Below are 21,510 nucleotides of genomic sequence, written 5' to 3'. Positions count from 1 at the left end.
TATTACTATTCCCTTTGGAGCTCTAGAAAACTCTGAACTCATATCGTGTAAAGATAAAACGCGGCCTCTGGTGAGCAGCTTTCATGACCAAGATCTTACGTCAAATTTATGGCAAAGTACTTGTAAAACATTAACAAGTGAGGTGTCTAATACGCGATATTAAAAATGCACGCGCACATAGGAAGCCAAACTGAATGAAAAAAATCGATATATGCAAGTATGACTGACGAGGAATTACCTGCTTCTCCTCTCAAAGCTTTCTCCACAGCTACGCCCCTCTCTTCCAGCTGCCTCTGCTTCTCCTCCACCTGCTCCAACTGCCTCTGGATGATCTGAGGAGACGATCAGCAGCAGAGGCACATCAGTATCATAAATGCACAGGGTGATAACTAACTACCAGTAATTAGAAATCCCCCCTAAACTCCCACAGGGAACACTCAGTCGATGCGGCTGTTTACTCTGTTGAAATGTCAGAAGTGGCAACGACAACTATATTTAACGCCTGCAGCCACACAGGACATTTGTATTAATTTGTCAAAAACCCCAAGAAAACGTGCAGATTTCAGTCGCTTGTCATCTTCTCTGTGTCTTGATTTGAAGTTGTTTTTTTGTTTTAATTTGAAACTTTTGATGCTTTATAGCACACAAATTGTGTGAAAAGGTTTTTTCCCCCCTCTCGAATCTCCTGTAACAGCTTCTGTCAGGTCTTGGGTTTATCTGTGCCACACAGAATTGGGAGCTGAAATAGAAGAAGTCCTGTGGGGTCCTGCAAATAGCCAGTAAAGGGAAGCAAAACTGAGGCCAGCAAATGACAGTTCCAGGAGAAAGGAGAGCTTAGTGCTGAGTCAGGGGAACGGGAGTCTGACTGCAGTTACAACATCAATCACCATGGATGAATCTGGCCTCAGTTCAAAACATTAGGAGTGACCAAATGGTAAAAAGCACCAGGGGAAGAATGCAGGAAACTGAATTCCCAAATTATATTAGGAAAGCAGTCTTTAAAAGAAGAAAGGACAAACCTGGGCTCTGTGGAGCCGCTTCAGTTCCTCCTGCTTGGCCTGTCGTCGTGCAGCTTTTTGGACTCGACGCGTCAGCTTGGCATTAAGCTCTTCCTCCGTGTAGGTTTTCTGTGTGGAATAACAAAACGTAAATCAGAAAAGTCTCATCCACAAGGTCCTAATGTGTGTAGGTGGCTCCATGAGGTGCTGAGCACTCAGACTAGCTGAGGAGGGGAACTTTCTGGATCTTCTAACAGGGCGAGGAGATAACAGGAAAGTGGCTAATGCTATTTAAAGCTTCATCGGTCATCTACGGGACTCTCGGGGGCTAGAAAAGTTATGCTTGCATAAAACACAGTGTGAAACATACTTCATATAAACTTTGCTGCAAGCTCTGTTATAATCCTCCACAATAGATAATACATATGCGAGAAAAAACAGAGATGTTTCCGCTGTAAGCTGACATGGATGAGCATTTAAGCTAGCGCAAAACGGCAGAAAGAGAAAACATGAATGAAAACATGTGAAAAGGTCCTCCAGTAGCCAGACTGGAGTAAATACAGAGCCGCAGTGACAGATTAATCTCATAACAGCCTGGGGTGTCAACAGATGCAGAGGTATCACGGTGACCAGAAAAGAGAGCGCTATTGGAAACGTCGTGTTATAACAGAGTGGATATTCAGCAGTCAGTGAGCGAGCGTTGCTGTCCAACTGTCGCATGCATCCAGACAGAACAACGATTAGCTTTAGGCCAGGCCTACGCAGGGTGTTATGAAAGTAAACTGGCACGTGTGCAGGAAGACGAGACGGGGTGCAGGAGGGTTATCAGCGGGAATGTATGTAATACTACCTTTGTGGCATACGATCTCTTGAACGCCAGTGCGTGAGGGACATAAACAGACTTGGGGCAGACGAAACATAAAAGGGAGGAAACAAACATGATACAGATGATATGATTAAATGGGTTAATGATTATGTTAAATAAACAAAAGTAAAATAAACAGAACAGTGAGTCACAGTCTAGTTGGTACAATCAAAACAGGCAACGTTAATATCACAAAAAAGACAAGGTGGAATGAAATAGTTAAAGATCTACATTAACTACAAAATTGTGACACTAACCAAGAAACTCAAGTGTAAAATGTTTTATGATGAGATGTTGTGTCCAATACTACAACTATGACGCTTGTGTCTTGTCTAGTATTCACAGATCAGAAAGGGATGGGGACAAAAAAAAAAAAGAGACTACTCTATAGATTTCTCAGGGGCTCTCACTGACTCACACATGGCTGAGAGGCATGATACAACTTAAAACTCCTGTTACTGTAGCCGTATGAAGTGAATAATTCAGATCAATAATCGTTACAAAGAAGAAAACGACATTCATCAAACGACAACGAGCCACAACATCAAAACCACAGACGGGTGAAGCGGTTAGCACCGCGGCATAGACACCATGATGCAAAGCAATGTCCTGCAGGTTTTAGATCTCACCCTGGGTCAACACACCTGAATCAAATGATTAGTTCATTACCAGGCCTCTGGAGAACATCAAGACATGTTGAGGAGGTCTTTTAGCCATTTAAATCAGCTGTGATGGATCAAGGATACATCTAAAACTTTTCCATGGCTGTATCCCAATTCAGGGTCTGCAGCCTTAAAGGCCGCATTTTATGGCCGATTACGTCACAGCGACGTGGCAAAGGATTTCCCAATTCGAAGGCTGCTTGAAATGCGGCCCTCAGATGCGTCCGTCATTTCCCTGAATTTTAAGGCTGTGGCGGTGTAGACTTCGTGGCCCAACATATCCCAGAATGCATAGCGCGGCGGTGGGTGTGGATAATTTTGCCGAAGAAAAAAAAAACGGCGGATGAGGGGCGCCCGAAGAGTAAACTTTATTATGTCACTTATTTATGTACAAATGTTTAATAACGAAGAACATTAAACATTCCTGTTGGTCACATGTCGACAAAGTTATGTGACGTTAGTGACGTTTGTACTAACTTGGTTTTAAAGCCTTTACTTTAAAATATACGCCGTTCAATAGCTGAGCTTAATCCTACAGAGAATAATCAAAGCTCGTGTAGAAACAAACAAATGAACAAAAGATTTTCTCCTTCATCTCTGTCAAACAAAGCTGTATGAAACGTTTCCAGCTGTTAGTATCATGGTTGCTAGGCAACCTGGGCAGCGCAACAGACCGTCCCATTACACAAGCCTCGCACTTCAGGCCTTATGCGGCCCTTGAGGATCGTTGAGGCTGCGTACTTTAAGGCTGCAGATCCTGAATTGGGATACAGCCCATCAAGACATGTTGAGCAGATCATTTAGCCTTTAGATCAGCTGTGTTGGATCAAGGATGCATCTAAAACCTGCAGGACACCGGCCCTGAGGTCTGGTGTCCTGAAACTTTTCCATGTGTCCTGGTTGCAACACACCTGAATACATTTCGTAGGTCATTAGCAAGACTAGCCACGCCCTGAGTGGGGGAAAATTGACGCAGGTGTCCACAGGCTTTAGTGTTGTGGCTGATTTATGTACACGTTTCCAAAATATACACAAACAAAAGAGAATAGGAGTACATCTGAGCTTCATGCCTCTGGCCCTGAGCACGATTCTATCTATTTAAAACCACCAGAAACACACACAGACTCGGCAGCAGTGGCAAATATAATGCTGAATTTCAGCCATAAATGCAATGAGTGCAAATGGATTCCAATAAAAGAGCTCATGTTCTAAAATTTAAGGACTTGTTCCAAATATGTGCATAGTTCCAACGCCATTTATGCGTTCAGGATATTGAATTATTACGATCTTTTAAAGAATTCACTTGTCCAGACCTTGAAAATATTTTTATCATAATTTGTTCTGAGACCTCCCAAGGTCAAAAAAATATATATACACATTATTTTATTCCAATAACTCTTTAAAAAGAGATGAAATGATAGCAAAGATGCCACCGGCACGTTATATGAACTTTAACTAAAAGATTGGTGATGCTAAATGGCATTATTCAGAAAGATGACACTTTCTGAAATTCAAAATTATGTAACCCCTGCTGCACAATACCTCCTCGTCGTCTTTCTCCATTTCTCGCTTAACCTCCTTCTCCTGTCCCCTTTTTTTATGCCTCTCTTTCACCCCCCTTTTTTCCTTCAACTCCCTCCTCCTCTCCTTTTCCAGTGTCTCTTCCTTTATTGCCTCCTTCTGCATGCCTGATACTAGGTCAAAGATGTCCACATGCCTCTAGGAGTGGAAGAGATTATATAAAGAAAAACATTTTCGAGAGGAAGCAAAACAGAAACTGGTACAGCGGATGTCGTGATGATATGTATAGCCTTGCAAAGCCAGACTGCACGAGTTTCATTCACAACAGTTTGATTTTAAGTTGTGATTTACATCTAATGAGATGAACCTGCATGAGTAAAATTCATTCAAGAAAGGTCCAAAAAGGCGGTTTTAAGGACCCCAGGCAACTCCGGTTGGCGTTGCAAGCCTGTGCATGCATGAATCCCTAATGACAACCACGTGACATTTGTATTTGCTCACATCTGCTTTGGACTTCTGGGAGGATCTTTCCAGAACATCGTCACAGGACAGGTCGGAATCTTCGGAGAAACTCAGGTTTCTCCGAGTTTTCAAGTCTACTTCAAACGACAAGCAAAGACAACAATCAGCAATCAATAATTTCATAACATGAAATGAGCTTTGGAAGAATAGTCTTACCCGAAGATCTCCCAAGAGGTGATGTCCTTCTCTTCCCAGAGTCCTGAGTAGTGGAGCTGGACGACGGTGTACTCGGGCACGACTTATCATCCTTCTTCTTCTTGTCCTTCTTGTACCCTGAGAAGACAGCCTTCCACAGAGACTTGTGTTTTGGAGGCGTCTCATCTGCGCCCGAGAGCCTGCTGCTGTCGTTCTTGGCTTTTTTCTCCTTCTTGTTTTTCCGCGGGGAGAAGAGGGAGCTTCGTTTCTTACTTTTACTTGTAGAGGAGCCGTCTGACGAAGCCACCGAGCTGTCCAGGCTCTTGTTACTGCTAAAGAAACGCTCCGACAGGGCCTCGGACTTCTTTGACTCTAAAGCTTTCACAGCTGATGTCTTTGGAGATGCAGCTGACTTTTTACTTTTTCCAACAGTGTCTGGTGTTACATTCCAGGCCACTTTAGGTGAGGCGCCCTTTTCCCCATCGGACTCTTTCATTTTGCTCAACTGTTTGGCCATAGCTTCTTTTAGAGCCGGGCTCTTGACAGATTTTTCTCTGGCCCTTATCCTCTCCTCTGCAATCTCCCTGGCTTCTGGAGAGAACTGAGTTGCCCTCTGGGTCTTAGAGACTGGGTTGACTGGGATATTGGGTTTACCATTTTCCATTGCTAGTGCCAAATGAAGGGGAGGTTTTTCCCTGCTCGGCTTGCTCGTGGGCGGAGTGTAATACCTGTTCATGCTTATGTCTGGTGTCCGGTCGTCGTAGCTCTCCTCCACATCGTCAGCAAAAGGAATCTCCTCCACAGTCTCCACAAATGACTTCCTCGTCTCCTGCGGCCGTGGCTTCTCCCTCTTCTTCTCCCTCATCACGACCACCGGGGTTGTTTCTGGAGCTGCCTGAGGTGAGGAGACCTTCCTGGGTGCTGGTTTGGGCACAGATACGGGGCTCAGCTGGGTCCTGGGTGCAGGAACAGGGGTAGTGGCTTTTGCTGGCTCTTTGGCATGCTCAGATGGAAGTTTTTCTGTTCCGTTGGTCCAGGACACCTGGTGTCTCTGCTGCCTGAGCACGGCTGGAGACTGATTAGCAGGCACGGGTGGTGGCGGACTGGAAGGTGGTGTCAGCATAGCCGAGTCGGACGTGTTATAGCTGTCACTGTTTACCGTCTGGCTTGTGGCCACACTTCCATTCAAGCCCAAGCCTGAGCTGCTGCTGATGTCTCTTTTATCAGAGCCATCGCTCTTGGGCTCAACAGGAGCGATAGGAGTAATGACCTGACCCTCGAGAGTGATGTTGAGTCTGCGAATGACAGCCCGGCCAGTGAAGGCAGGCTTCTGTTCCCCGGACACGTCTGCTGTTTGTGTCTTAGCGAAGTTGGAGTCCTGAGGTGGAGTCTTAACAACACTCCTTTCTAAGATTTTACTACTGCGGTCCAAAGGAGTCAGACCGAGGCTCTTTCTTATCTCAGCACTCTTCAACCAGAACTCCTCAATGATATCCGTCTTTTTAGACGGCGTCTCTTCTGTTGAGGAATTTGAAGGCTCTGGCGTGGCCATGTTGGTTTTAGCCAAGGGCGTTGAAGTGACTGCGGGGACGGGCTGAGTTCTGACGGGAGAATCAGAGGTGAGGGGTGATGAGGGTTCATGGCAGGGCAGCGGCTGGGCACAGATCGGGGAGAGGGGGTTTCCTGTGAGAGGGCAAATGGAGCGGTGAGGAAAGACGGGAGATTTAGGTCCTTCAGTTTCGGGAAGGGGTGTAGGCTGGGAGCAAATTGGTGAGCTCACTGGTGACTTGAGAGGTGACTCACTGGGTGGCTGTAGTGGAGAGGCAGCAGGTGGTTTGGTGGGTGAAAGAGGAGGAGATGAAGCAGAAGTTGGGGTTTTAACTGGTGTAGAAGCAGCAGCATTAGTAGGTGAGGGAACAGGAGACAACTGCTGGACAGGAGCAGGTGAAGGGCACAGCGGGCTCCTGGAAGTTGGAGATGGAGTCATCTTTTCTGGCTTTGTTTCCTCAGGTATGAAAGGATCAGGAAAAAAGCGGAGACCAGGAGATTTTACGGGACTTATCTACAAAACAAAACAAACAACAGAGGAGTTTAGGATTCAGGTAAAAGCCATTAATCGCTTTGAACCTCTGAAGCATCATCTCACCTGGGTTTCAGGTTCTGGGGATGGTTTAAGCGGAAAAAGAACGATATCGTCCTTCTGCAGCAGGCCGATGCTGGATGGTTCTGAATTCACAAAAGGGAGAAGAAAAGGCTCATTGCCTTTTATTTGTGGAAAACATATCTGCGTGATCGTGTAGAGAAACGTTTTGTGACATGTACCCATACTGGAAGCTGTTGCCAAGCTTTCCGATTTCTTGTCTTCCTCGGGAAGCGCTTCATCGTGCTCCGACTGGTGCAAACGAGCCTCAGCTTCCGCATCCGAAGGGATGTCATCTGGAATTTAAACATCACATCAAATATTTCATTATTACACAGCTTTGGAAGTTTAATTATCTGAGTCGTTTCATTTTGATGAAGAGAGTTCTTTGTAAACAAAAATGCTATTTTCCGCATGTTAAACACTTGATGGATTCATTACTGTTTGTAATGTTTTGACTGTTTACCCTGATCCATCTCTGTGCCAGGCTCCATATCTGGACCGTCTGCTTCGGCTTCGAGTACTTCATCTTCGCAGGGCTCTGACATGAAAAAAAGGGAAATAAATGAGTCATTGGAACATTATTATCGTGTCTTTAGACAATAACTGTGAGAACTTTTTTCTGTTTAAAAGTAGCTTGAATGAATCTTTTCTCAGAAATCCTGACAGTGAGGTGGAAAGCTATCGAGGCCGATTTTGAAAAGCCGAATACAAACATTAAAGGTCGAAAAAAAGGTGAGTAGATTTTAAAAATCAAAATCTATTTTTCTTCAGACAGCATTAGGAAAGAGTTTGGGCAAAAAAAAAAAAAAAAGAAAGAAAGAAAATCTTTTGCATACAAATCAAACAGTCCAAGTCTTTTAATATGAACAAAGGAGCAGCTAGGCTGCAGCTACATGCAGCAACTTTAAATTAGTAAGCTGAAAATATTTGATCCAAGCAGAAGCACAACCAGAATGTTACTGGTTAAACTGTGGTTAGCGAGCAAAACTGGGAGGGGGAGGGGGCAGTTTATCCATGCAGTTTATATATCAGCTTTAACTACTAGGTGACCGATCTGAGTGCACGGGCACATAAACTACTAAAAGAACTTTGTAATTGGTCTGATCTCTGCCGGAGGTCTTTACTGGGCCTTTAACTCTGAACTCAAGGCTTATACGAGGACTTCAAACAGAGGTGTAGGACTCTCATTCAATTCATTCAAGCTCTTAATCAGCTGATAATGTACTTCAACACCCACATTCTGTGAACTTAATGCAAGTACAAGTGCCATTAAGAGGTGAGCTCCCAAAGCTGTGGTGCCTTGTGGTTTCACTCCCCGGAATATATTACGTTACAGCATAACATACAGAGCAAGTGCAAAAGAAAATACATATTTTGGAAATTAGAAGAGTAGAATGTAAGGTTTGGTTACAAAAGGTGAAACACAAGTGCTGATCTGAACCCAGGAGAGAAAAACCTCGACAGCCTTACAGCAGGCATGCTTGTGAGTTTACTGGTCTCTGCATGTGTTTATGCATGCTCCATGAAAAGAGGCCAGCCCAGCTGATAGACAGAACAGGAGTCTAAGATGGGATGTCAGGATCCCTTTCGAGTCTGTGCTACCTCCGGACAGGGACTCCAACCAGACTCTCACTGCCTCGTGTCGGGCGGACGTGTGGGCAGGGGCTACATTCAAACCAGAAGATACAGAACGACGAGGGATAGATGGCGGGGAAATAACAGTAAAGCAATTAGACACATGAGAAACAACATGGGAGAACACAAAAGAACAAAAGAGAATCAAATCAAAGGAACTGACGAGAGGGTTAAATGGCGCGCTGGGATGCATTTGGAGAGCGTTATATTCGCCCCAGAGGAACAACAGTGACTCTGAATGACAACAGGCTCAACACAAAATTAGACATTCCGAGAAATAAAGCAATGTTACACAAATGTACAAATCAGAGGTAATTCAAAACAACAAGCTGGGGTCCACCTGTGGCAGACACAGACAAAGCAGCAGCAGCCACACTTGCAAAATGAGACACCCTGATCCTGAACATGGCGAGACCCACGGCCTTCCCAGGCGTATAGGCCTCCGGGTGGGTTACCTGCAGAGGAGGGCTGCGTGAGCTCAGAGGGCTGGGAGAGTTGGGAGGCTGAGGCCAGCTGGCCATCATCCTTGTCTCCCTCAGACTCCAGATGTGCTCTCAAACCTGGAATGGCGCTGGGATCCACAGGCTGCAGGACTTGTTGGATGTGGAGACTCCTCGCTAAATGTAAGTGTTGTGATTTTGTATTTTTGCGTGGCGTAAAGTTGTGTGAGTTAGGAGAGGAAGATAAAGAGAGATGAGGGTAGTTGTGGAAGAAAGGAACAGGGGGGAAAAACAGGGCAAAATGGAAGAGAAAAGGCAGAGAGACAGTTATACAGTGACAATGGGAAAAAAACCATCAAAGAGAAATGAAGGGTGGCTGCATGCAATACACTGCAAAACGCCAAACCATAAAAGTAAGCTTCAAGGGTACAAAGCTTGGAAAAGAAAATAATAACACATTTGTTAAATATAACAGTTCCGTCGCACAGCTGTAAAACATAACTGCAGCGCCGTGGGGGAGATAATCAGATCTGATTCATCAGATTAGTATTTTAATGCCATAAAGAACTCCAGAGGTTTGAAACAGGAGGTTAGATGGAATGGGACTGACAATGAAAAGGGAACACCGATGAATACAAAACTCACATAAAAACACAACAAACCAAACCATAAAGAAGCCAAAGGCACGCTTCTTGTAGAAATTATTGAAAATGAAACCCAAACAAGGCAGAATTATTCAAAGTAACTGCAAACACATCCGCAGGCACTTCCGTTGCTACCTTTAAATGTACCAACATCCTCTTCGTCTGTAAGGTACTTCTCCAGCCAAAGGCCTGACTGGAGTTCTCTATCCCAGGGCCAGTAATCCCCCTCTGTCAGCAGGGGGAGACAAAGGCCCCCCAAAAATAAATCAAAAAAGAAAATGACACAGACAGATACATACACGTGCATTGTATGTGGACATGGCAGACAAGCAGAAGAGAGACAAGAGGATGACTCGGTGTTTCAGACAGTGACGAGAACATGAAACAGTAAACAACACGGAGCTCTGAGGTCAAGGCCACTGAAGTCTGGATAGGGTGTAAACACATTAGCATAAAGAAACCATTAATTTCCACTATCACGGGAATAACAATGCAAAACTAATTTACCTTCGCTCGACTCCTCATCTTCTTCGGCCTCATTTTCATCCTCCTCCTCCTCGTCCTCTTCATCTACTTCCCCATCTCTGCTGCGTGTGTCAGCCAAAGCTTCACCCTCTCCCTCCTCGCAGTGATCGCCCCTCAGCTTGGCGTGGAGCTCTACCGCCTCCTTCCACGGAACGCCGCCGAGGTCTGACGGGCTGGGAGGCTGCTCCTCCGCCTCTTCTTGATCCTCCTGCTCGTCCTCCTCTTCCATGTCTGACTCTGAGCTACTGCAGAAAGTAGAGAAAAGGCGTCAGCAAAGTGTTAGGGAACATGAAAGGAAGCAAGTATTTGAGGACAGTACAAGTATGGAGACGTTCACAGCAGCCTGAGGGATTCTGGACTCTAGCAAAGAAGTTTTCTGTGATTCAAAATAGACAAACCGCTCGTTGGTGAACCCCCACAGTTAATCCCAACTAAGATGTTTTTAGCTTCCTCCCACTTCCTTTCTATCCCACTTTATCGTGATTGGCTAACTGTCACGAACAAAAAGTTTAAAGAGTGGGTGGAGCTTCTGTGCGCATAGCCAGAGCTGCTTGCGTGACGCGACTATTTTAAGGACGTCCAAAGAGTTGAAACTTGTTTAAAGTCTTATTAGAGATCGTTTAAACAACTCGCTGAACACTAAACGGCAGAAAGGGTAAAACCGAATATCATAAAAACGAAATTAACGGATGTTGTTAAAATCTTACCTAGAACCCAGGTCAGCATCTGTGGCCTTGTCCAGCACACTGCTCAGATTGTGCTCCGCCAGCGTCTCCTCAGGCACCTCCTCCAGCTCCTCCTCCCTCTGCAGGGACAGACGGTAGTTCTCCAGCTCAATGCGTTCTGGAGTTCCCTTCAGGCGTTTAGCTAGGCTCGGTTCCTGCAGGCCGTTCACTTCCAGCACTGTGGGGTACAGGATCAAGGTAAGAAAGCAGAGGAGAGAGAGCACAGACGTGCAGGTGATGATCAGGCAGGTGCAAGCAGGACCAAACTAAATCCAATGTATTTGTGAACGCTGATGTGAAAACCGATGCAAATTCTGGCAGTGTATGTGTGAAGCTACATCAGCGACAGCATCAAATCCATCACACATCCAACTAGTAAAATGGTGCATTTTCATCCACATCTGCAGCCAGAACTTTAACCAAAGTAATCTTGTACATTAAGGACAAACTGACAAGGAGACACCGATTTAAGATCTATTACTGAATTTATTGCATTAGATAATATTCCTACAGCAAATAAGATCAACAAACACAAATAGGTTTCACACTTTAAAATAGAGCCATTGTTCTATACTTAAATGTACAAGATTGGTGCCTTGCCTTGTTCCCATTCTGAGAAGCAAACCTTAAAACTGTATGTTTTGACAATATTTCCTCTGGCAAAGGTTCATGACAGTGAAATGGGTTAAAATAGAGTTATCATGGAAGTACAGCCGTCATCTTGTCACTTAGAGATAAATTCTAATTGAAATAAAGAGCACTAGCACTGCTTTAAGGCCAATGCCTTAAAGTCCCATGATCTCATTAAATGTGTGATATTTGACACTGAATCCTGTTTGTATGTGTGACTCATATGAATGTGACGATAGATGTTTCCTCGAAAACAAGTGAAAAGTACGTAAAACAGCAAAGAAGAGAGAGACTTAAGTTTAAACTGATACATATTTATACTTTAATAACCTGCATCACTAAACACTGTAATTACTTCATCTGATATAGTCCAGGGTTGGACTTCTGTCAGCAGTTGGGGGTCTGTTTTGGGTTTTTTGTGGTTGATTTTGGTTTAGTGGTCTAACTCTTATTATTTTGCAAACACTAATTTAGTGGTCCAAGAACTCCACAGTTGCTGAACTTTGCAGCAGCATGGGATGTCCTTACCATATAATGCATATGTATTTGTGGAGGTGTCTGTGCAGCACAAGCACACATATTTGACGAATGTATAGACCTGCAAAATATTGCTTTGTTCTACAGTACTTTACACTGACTGCAAACCTCCACCAATATATTAGCAGTTGTTTGTTGTCTAATCTTAATGTAGAATATATTATAGTATGCACGGCTGCAGTATGACTACAGTATTTAATAAAGTCTTGCATCTGAAGTTATAAACTACACTTGCCACATTGCGGCAGGCCTACACTTATTAACACTTTCACTTATTAAAGTTTCAAATATTAATTTTCTGCAAAGCTTACCGGTTTCAGCTCTCTCTAGTCTAATCCGTGATTTTATTCAGCTACAGTGTGCAAAGCAATTACTGCAGATGAGACGCACTACGTCGAGCAAATACAAGTGGTTCTGGCAGGAATCTGTCGGGGGGTGAAAGGCTGAGGAATGCAGGAAGGCAGAGGAAGGGGGGGTGAAAACAAAACTCCAGTCCCAAGCACCAATGCAAGCACTAGTAAAGCTCTCAGTTTTAAGATGCTCTGATCGGAAGGGGAAAGGTAAAGCTCACAACAGCACTGATACAGGCACTTTATCACATATAATAGTGAGTTTTAGGAAGAGGAATACTAATAGGTGCAAAACAACTTACAGAGAAAGAAACACGTCACACAGGAGGAGGTCGAGCTAAAAAAAGAGCACTCACAGGCCACTCGGGGTTACAATCACCAAAGAGTACAGCTTGGCTCTTCATTAAAAACAGGCAGCTCTATAGCAATCATTAACAGTATATAGAGATTGAATGTACACACCAGTGGGTAACTGATATATTTTTTTTGGGGGGGGGGGATTGGGGGCTAAGAAAGCTAAACTTTACTTCCACATTTCACAGTAAAAGCCAGAATAGCAATGAGGAGGTCTATGCAAAGGGTTAATGGTGCTGCCTGGAGAGCTGACCAGAAGGAATTCTGAGCAGCTCTCTATAATTTCCAAGCCAAGAAACAAACAGGTTTAAGATGCACCATTCACTTCTAAGATTATGGCGCCAGAGCACTGTTTGAATCCATCTGCCAATCACAAGTCATAAAGAGACTGCCAACAGAAACAGAAAGAATGCTGCATCTTCAGGAAATAATTCAGCAACTGAGAGACTCACAGTATTTACAGGACCATTTTGAAGCTTTGGTCACACAAACTAGATCTATATACATCCCACTGACAGTAGTCGGCAAAGAGAAAAAGGAAGCAAGGAAGGAAATAAGAAGGGACACAAAAGTCATGCTAGAGGAGGCTGAGCAGGACATTGATGGTGAAACAGCAGAAGAGGTAGATGCAGTAGGTAAACAGGAAGGGAGAATCTAAGGGGTTGTGTGCCACCTGGTGGCAGGTCCGGGAGAGAGTGCGGCGGAGGGTGCCTAGCTGGACTCCCACACCCACGGCCAGACGCCAGGGCGCAGCCGCCACAGCTAGATAGGAAAGTCGAGTACCTGAGGGTTGGAGGTCAGCCGAGGGGGCAGCTGCTGCCATCGCCCTTCCAGGGGCATCCACGGTCGTAGTAGGTATTTGGGGGGTCTGATTCTCCTGCAAATGACACAAATGATTTTAACATCAGCCCTGCTATCGGAGATATGAGAGCACTCTCAGAACATTTTTCCAGCCCTATCCTGATTTCCACCAGGATTTCTTCAAGTAAATAAAAATGGACCTTGGCTGTGACTGGAGCAGCAGAGGGAGCAGGCCTCTTCCTCTGAGCATACCCAGACAGGCGGTAACAGTAGTGGGGCTTGCAGTAAAATTTTCCTGTAGGAGACACACAGAGCATAAGCAAATACATTAAATGCACAAATAAACGCATTCGGCAAATTTCACCTCACGGAGTCTGTGGGCTGCATCTACTCTGTCGGAAAAAATCAATTCCTTTGTCTCAAGTGCATTCAGAAAAATCAGGAGGTTCTGTTCCCACAGCTGACCGTGAAAAAGCTACTGTCCCACTGAACAATCTGTTGCCTGTCCTTAAGCACAATAGACACCTCCCAGCATGGAAAAATATGGAATCATAAGACTGCACTGAGTCCGAGGTGGGGGTTACCGCAAAAATCTCTTACAGCTGTCTTTTACATATTTAAAACCAATAAATTTTGAAAAATTATGTGGCTGTAACTTCATTTTTTGAATCAGAAGATGGCTCTGCTGCATTCCTCGGCTCAAAAAAAAAAAAAAAAAAACAGGCTGAGAGGCCATGGCGTGATCACACCACAGGAGGGCAGCAAACGTGCACACAGTCAAAATCGTTTCTAGATTGTATGTCTTCAAACGAAGAATCATCTTTGCAGCTTTACACTTTAGTCATTATATCGTACTCAAGATCATTTCAGTCTATTTCACCTTGTAGTTAATGAAATATAAGCACACGTGGGGCTGAAACCATTTGGAAAGCTTACCGTCCTCGACATCAAACGCATAAGAGGACAGTCGTAGAGTCGTGCCGCAGTAGTCGCACTTGAAACAGCTGCGATGGAAGAACTTCCCCTCGGCACTCAGCCTTTCCATCACGTACACGCGTTTTCGGCAGAAGAAACAAACATCGCTGCCTCCGATGTTGACAGGGAATTCTTTCCTGAGCGAGCCCTGCAAGGGAAAAAGTACTGAATCTATCTTTATTTATAAATGAAGAGAAACGTTCAAACTGGTGCACAAGGAGAAAGTTATTGTTAAGCCAGACGCTCACATCAGGTCACTACAAATGTTTGAAGGATACAGATATTATTTACAAGCTAATGATTCCAAAATACAGCAATTCCAAAGTTATTCATTAGTGAGAGAGGGATGCTTGCAGGCGAGCAGCAGTCCAAATTACAGGGACTCGTTGGGAAAACACATTCTGCAGCTACGGGAGAGAAGGAAGTTCAAATGTGGTAAAAGGAGCACAATGTGCAAAAAACACACTCTCTGGGAAGCGCTGCAGTGATCTGTGTAGCCACATGCCTTCTACTCTACAACCCGAGTGCTTACCAAATCCCTCTTTTCAGGTACATGTGTGGGCTTGGGAGACTGAAGCTGACTGGCTATCTGCTCGGTCAATGAGCTAACGCCCCCTGTGTACATCCTTACATACTGCTATCAACAGCAATGAGAGAAAGAAAGAAAAATAAGAGGACAGGTAGAGAAACATTAGAAATGATGGATGAAAAACAATGTGAAAAACAGAAGGAAGAGGTGTGTGTGCGACAAGTGCTCAAACACAGCAGACAAACAATGGTGTCTAACAGGGAATTTACACAAGACAAAGGAAGCGTTTGCACGCTGGACTGGTCGAGTGTTCAGACGTGTGTGAGGCTCCACCAAAAGCAGCAAACACAGTTCCTGAGAAAAACCTCAAAAGTTTCATGTTGGGTTTACTACCAAGAGCTGGATTTGGAAAAAGATCAACTATCACAGTGTTTAGACAACTCGCTTAAAGCAGTCATGCAGTTTTTATTCGCTTGCACACACAAAGTCACTCATGCTGCACCGTAAATATAAACGAGCTGCAATAATCTGTAAAAATCTGCAAAGCTGCGTTGCTAATTCCCAAATTCAGCAAGTGTTTGGCATATGAGATCATCTTTGGGTCGAATTCTGAATTAATCTACACCAGGATTAGATTTCAATCTATGAAACCTCAAAGAGCTTTAAAAAGGGAAGAATCTAGGTCGACTGTAGCATGTGGCAAACCTAAGCCACGAAAACTATTACTGTGCACCGCTCTGCTAAATTGAAAGTTGGCTCGTCAACATGGGAATTACACTAGATGAGATTTTTGCTGCCAAGCTGCTCTTAAAATCCAAATCAGCTACTGAGTACAAATAAGCGTGGGAATTATAACAGAGTTCTGCTAAGATTACTTTAATATCTGTTCAGACACAGTGACGGATCACTCGCACTCACTAATCACAGCAAACGTGCTAAACAAATGAGTTTGCTCGCATTTCTAAACAAGCAGCCCGACTTTCAAGCAAACATCAGGTGAGATCACGTTAAGCGACTTGTGCTGGAAAGTGAGGTGCATCATCTTCCTGACAGGCCAAGTGCACGTTTAGTGTGTCAGCGCCACGACACGCCATTCCTTCCAGGCATAAAATGACTACCTGTCTCAAGGTGTCAGACGTGGTGGGGGGAGAATCAGGGGGACTCTGGGGGCTGGCCAGGCGCCACTGTTCCATAAAAAAGCGTGATGGCTTTTTCTTAGGCTCCAAAGAGGGAGAGAGGAGAGTTATTAGAAGTTAAAGTAAATCTAAAGAAGAATACTAATGTATTCAACTGAGAAGATATTATGATTTACTACTTATTCTGTAATATCCTGCTGTAACAACAGCCTCTCTTTCCTCTAGAGTCAGTTAAAGACTTAGGTGAGACAAAGTTGACCCAAAAAAAGTGCTTTTGTTAAAAATGTACAAATATTTAAACCTGTAATCATCCATCTGTGTCGATAGTTCGAGTCACCTGTTGTTTGACTGGCTTGCCCTCAAATTGTAAAGCAAGTTGATCAGCCCTCTCCTGAATACTAAGCACACACAAGGGCATTTGGCCATCAGAGTCCAGAGGCTTTGCTGGCTTCTGCAGAGAAATCACCAAAGGGACGTATGGTGAGGAAAACGTTGCTAAATATGAAATCTCCTTTTCATTGTGGTAAAAGCCATAGACTGCTGTCATTGTTCTCAGATTCAGGCTGACAAGCCTTTAATTTATGCAGTGAGTAAATAAACAATGAAAGCAATTTCCTTTAGTTAGCGAGTGTATTCAGCACAAAAACAACAGATATGAGATACTTAAGCATCGATTGGCAACAATCAAGTGAGCCTTTAATTCCTGTTCGTAGGGCTGCCACGATTAGTCGACTATCAAAATCGTCGATGACTAATTTAATAGTCGACGCGTCGTTTGAAGCTTTGTAAGATCACAAAAGCCGCAGGAATAAGTGGTAGGATTTAAGAGTGTAATAATGGACTGAAACAGAAGATGGCAGCACTGCATGTACAAGGAACCAGCTGCCGTTAAACCCCAAAGAAGAAGAAGAAGAAGCCGAAGCTGTATCCCAGAATTCATAGCGCGGCCCAGCTCAGTTTCCAACAATGGCGGCAGCTAGTTAGTTTTAATATTACTCTTATTATTCTTTCTGGGTCACAAAATAAACGTTTAACATATTTTCAGGCGGGAATGTAGCTGTGTAAACCTCAAATATCTGCTCAGTTTATCAAGACACCACATATTTTCAAAAGCGCTCCGACGTTTTCGGAGACGTCTGTTACCCACTAGCTCGATAGCTAGCCGGGGGCTAGGCTCACTAGAGCCGTGGGAACACCGGACTCCTGGCAAATCGTTTTCAAACCCACCGTGTTTCGCTACTCAGGTTAAACATGATATATAAGTCACTTAGATAACTTAAAAATGTTATTGTTTGGCTTTTTTCAGTGTTTTATTTGTTCCTAAGTAAATCAGTTTGGCTGAGATTAAAGTTATAGTTTTCACACAGCTGAATAAACGTCAAGCAGACAGCTGATTATCAGAAGTGTGAGATGCTGGAGAATTTACTCCGGTGTCCTGTTATATTTTAGATAGCAAGGAGTTTATTAAACTTCACCGAAACAATCTGCAAATGTCATTAAAATTTAACAAACTATCATCTTGTCTTTATTTTTAGTTAGCACATACCTTAAACACTTAAAGCTGTAAGCTAATGATAGTTATATAAGAGTATTTTAGTATTTAGTATTTATTTATTTATTGTCATTGTCAAGAACAATGAAATTGCGTTTGGGGCTTCCATACAACCCAAAAAAAAGAAGAAAATAATAAATACCCCTTAAAACCCAAGTGTACATATTTAACCCAGTGTGACTCCAATGCAATAAGACAATCCTTAGCAATACTGTTCGTAGATGCTGCTGGTGCAATAAGCTGTACGTTTTACGTCCAATGGATGATGATCTGATTAGTTGACTAATCGCAAAAATAATCGGTGACTAGTCGACTATCAAAATAATCGTTTGTGGCAGCCCTACCTGTTAGTAGCAAAAATCTTTCTATGAGTGGTAAGTTTCCTGACATGCCACAGGTTGAGTCTCAGTCCACAGCATCCAAGAAATAAAAAATAAAAAAGAACCTTTCTGGCAGAGTCAAGAGAGGAGAGTGGTGAACCAGGAGCCCCAGTCAGGCCTCGGGACATGTACCACTGCTCTAAAAAGAAACGGGACGGCTTTTTCTTAGGCTTCGGGGAGGGAGAGGGAAGGGGTGACAATTAGCCTCCAATACCATTAGCGTGCTTTCTTGGATGTAGGCTACAAAATGAGGCAAATAAAACACTTAGAAACCGCAATTTTCATGTACAGTGTTCACCTTTGGTGGTTTATCGGGTTTGCCTTTAAACCTGGAGATTAAGCGCTCAGCCCTCTCCTGTATACCAGGTATGCGAATGGGTCCTGGGTCAGTTGGGTGCAGTGGCATCCACTCCTGTCAAGGGAGCTCAGTTGAGACTCGATTTCTTTTGGTGGAGCTAATGAGCGACTTGTTTAATATGTTGACATTTTTTCTTTAAAACAGCTTATTACAGATACTCGAGCCATAATCTGAGTAACCACTGAAACAGAAGCGGCAGAGGCAAGACGACTATGAATGCAGTCGGTCATTTACCCCGTGTGCCAGAGGCCTCTCATAGTATTCAAGTTCCTCTTCTTCCAGACTTTTACATTCATGCTTGAAGACAGAAATGAGCAGACACACACACAGTGTATTAACACTTCAGTTGGCACCGAGCGCACAGACATGAGCATAAAACACAGTTGCTGACTATCATTTAAAGAACAGCTTGTAATGCAGGAACCCTGACAGTGCTTGACAATAAATCAAAATGAGCCCAGGTCTCCTGAGGCTATATGTTTACAAGCCATCACACCCCAACAACATATACCAGTCAGCATGAAAACAAGCTACTACTCTGATAATAACAGACACCACCCACTCACAAGGGAAGTAAACAAGACTGAAGCCCTCCTGGGGAAACACGGCATTTTGTTTTCATCTATGCTACACACTGCAGAGGCCAAATCAGGGGTTCGGGACACATAATTAGAGCAGGAGAGTAAGGGGATACTAAATGGGTCGGCCATGGATTTGTGGCCGAAGACAGAAAGACACAAACAGACACAGATGGCAGACTGCGTGTCACCTCTGAGTGGAGAGAGAGCGAGGAAGTGGAGGAGGAAGAAGGGAGCAGAATGGTTTTCTTTGGGCAGCTCCGAGAGCCCGAGCTGTACAGCTGGTCTGCGCCACTTCTGGCCTTGAGAGATGAGGGGCAGGAGCAGCAGATGATGATGAAGAAAAAAAATAATAGGTGAGCTATTGCTAAACGTGAATATGGTTGAACTTCAACTTATCACATCTCACACTGCATTGAGATATCATAGTGCTTTACAAAACCTGTAAGAATAAAAAGGTTACATTTGTAGCAGCTTATACATATGACTGAGAAGTAGTTAATAGAATTAGTGTAGTTTCACTTCCTTTTTGTTAGGCTTAGTCACACAACAACCATATCAAAGCCTGGCGCACGCACACACACAATCTGCATAAGGCAAAAAGCCTAAAAACCCCTAAAAAAAAGGAAAGACAGTTGAAATATGCTCCAGTGGTTTTATAATTAACCTCAAAATAAAGTTTAGCATGGAAAAATTCTCCAATATTGACAATTAAAACGTCAAACCGCGTAGCATATAAGAGCAACTTTCTGAGACATTTCCATTCCAAACACTCTCCGTAGAGAAGTACTTGGGATTATCAAGCTTATTTACAGTCTTTCCAATCGACTTTCAACTAATTTACTCAGCAGCTGGGGACTTACTGTGTACTGAGAGGGAATTTTAAAACAGCAGTGAATTAATTCTCTTTAAACAGGAGAATTTGAGGCCTTAAATCAGTGCTTGTGATGTGAATGTGTAATCTAGTGAAGAGACAAGAAAAGGCAACTTCAGCAGGTGTCAGCAAGGGGAAACTGATTCTGGCAGTTAATGGTGCTCTGTCGACCTGAGTTAGGCCAGCCAACTATACTCAGCGGCCACTTTGTTAATGAGAATCAGCTACACATATGGCGACAACCCAAAGCATTTATGCATGTAGACGTGGTCCAGACTACCTGCTGAAGTTCAAAATGAGGATCTGAATGCAGAAGAAAAGGGTTTTGAAAGTGGCATGGGTGTTGGTGCCAGACAGGCTGGTCTGAGTATTTCAGAAACTGCTGATCTACTGGGATTTTCCCTCACAACCATCTCTAAGGTTTACAGAGAACGGGATGGAAAAAGAGGAATCCAGTAATCAGCGGGACGGGTGAAAATGCTTTGTCAGAGGAGAACGTCCAGACTGCTTGGTAGGGCAGGGCCATATCGGTATAATGTTAGGCAATGACAAGACTATGAAATATGGCGATAGAATATGGGTAAAACACGCATGCGCAGTGCCTTTGTTTTCATACGCACATGGCGGAAAAAGCTTGGCGGCGACGCAGAATGAGAAGAGCGAAAGTGGATCGTTGAATGAAACTGATGAATTAGAACTGGTTTGTAAAAATGCTGCAACTTCAGTGGTGTGGAACTGGTTTAGCTTTCGTCCGTCAGATATACACCTAATCACATTTTTTGGTAGCGCATGCTAGCGGGCCGTCGTTATTACCGTGTTTTTCGGAAAATACGGCACACTTAAAATCAATCCTTTGATTTTCTGAAAAATGGACCGTGCAGCTTATAATCCGGTGTGCGTTATGTATGAATTCTGGTTGCGTTTACTGACCTCGAATGGATTTTATGTACACGGCGCACGAAAATCTGTCAAAAATGTTGTAGCACGACTTTGCTAAGCTACGAAGCCGCTACTCTTGATGGATTGTCGGAGCATTACAGCTGTCGTAGTCAGGAGCCTCGCGGAGTGATACGTACTGTGCTTCAACATAATGTTACCGTATTGTGTGTGTATAACCTGTTTTTAAGTTTTGTGGATATTATACATGGTTATGCTGAGGATATGTCGGCCAGTTTCCACTGGAAACACCTTTTGGTTAAACTGTCAGCGAGGAATTTGCATCCACACTGTTAAATAGTTATATAGCTTTAATGCACATAAAAAAACAGCTGCTTGTTTAAGTGAAAATACATTATTAGTGCAAAAAAAAACATCAAAGTTGTGGAGTTGTAAAGTACTTTGTCTCGCGTCAATTATATCGTCAGTTAGATCGTTATCGCAAATTTTCAAATACATATCGTGATAAATATTTTTGCCCTGCCCTACTGCTGGGAGCAGAAACTCAAATACCCAGTGATTACACACAAGGTATGAAAAATGAACCACACACTGAACCTTGGAGCAAATGGGCCAGCACATCGGGTGCTGCTCCTGTCAGCTAGGAACAGGACATTTTGCACTGACTCGCCAAGCTTGGACAATAGAAGAGCAGAAAAATGTTGCCTGGTCTGATGAGTTGTGACATTCAGGTGGTAGGGTCAT

General features: G+C 43.7%; 1 protein-coding gene across 6 annotated transcripts in view; it reads right to left on the bottom strand.

The window, feature by feature from the left end:
* The window catches only part of mical3a (microtubule associated monooxygenase, calponin and LIM domain containing 3a), a 79,470-nt gene that overhangs the window by 10,817 nt on the left and 47,143 nt on the right, over window positions 1-21,510 (bottom strand). The window contains exons 20-43 of one of the 6 annotated variants that reach the window (XM_082542560.1): window positions 19,187-19,297; window positions 18,652-18,714; window positions 18,358-18,471; window positions 18,125-18,229; window positions 16,465-16,578; window positions 16,110-16,211; window positions 14,995-15,099; window positions 14,424-14,610; window positions 13,688-13,782; window positions 13,470-13,563; window positions 10,798-10,993; window positions 10,073-10,335; window positions 9,701-9,793; window positions 8,937-9,098; window positions 8,449-8,511; window positions 7,310-7,384; window positions 7,026-7,139; window positions 6,850-6,929; window positions 4,725-6,765; window positions 4,548-4,645; window positions 4,068-4,244; window positions 1,849-1,899; window positions 1,020-1,127; window positions 239-332 (exon numbers count right to left, since the gene is read on the bottom strand). In XM_082542560.1, coding sequence (XP_082398686.1) covers window positions 239-332; window positions 1,020-1,127; window positions 1,849-1,899; window positions 4,068-4,244; window positions 4,548-4,645; window positions 4,725-6,765; window positions 6,850-6,929; window positions 7,026-7,139; window positions 7,310-7,384; window positions 8,449-8,511; window positions 8,937-9,098; window positions 9,701-9,793; window positions 10,073-10,335; window positions 10,798-10,993; window positions 13,470-13,563; window positions 13,688-13,782; window positions 14,424-14,610; window positions 14,995-15,099; window positions 16,110-16,211; window positions 16,465-16,578; window positions 18,125-18,229; window positions 18,358-18,471; window positions 18,652-18,714; window positions 19,187-19,297 — 4,705 coding nt within the window. The remainder of the gene's footprint in view (window positions 1-238; window positions 333-1,019; window positions 1,128-1,848; window positions 1,900-4,067; window positions 4,245-4,547; window positions 4,646-4,724; window positions 6,766-6,849; window positions 6,930-7,025; window positions 7,140-7,309; window positions 7,385-8,448; window positions 8,512-8,936; window positions 9,099-9,700; window positions 9,794-10,072; window positions 10,336-10,797; window positions 10,994-13,469; window positions 13,564-13,687; window positions 13,783-14,423; window positions 14,611-14,994; window positions 15,100-16,109; window positions 16,212-16,464; window positions 16,579-18,124; window positions 18,230-18,357; window positions 18,472-18,651; window positions 18,715-19,186; window positions 19,298-21,510) is intronic. The other 5 variants (XM_082542555.1, XM_082542556.1, XM_082542557.1 and 2 more) reach the window with 5 other exon arrangements.

Source organism: Aulonocara stuartgranti (assembly GCF_965226115.1).
Source record: "Aulonocara stuartgranti genome assembly, chromosome: 7".
Lineage (NCBI taxonomy): Eukaryota > Metazoa > Chordata > Actinopteri > Cichliformes > Cichlidae > Aulonocara > Aulonocara stuartgranti.
Note: the sequence above shows the minus strand (reverse complement) of the source record. Positions and strands in the feature narration are given on the sequence as shown.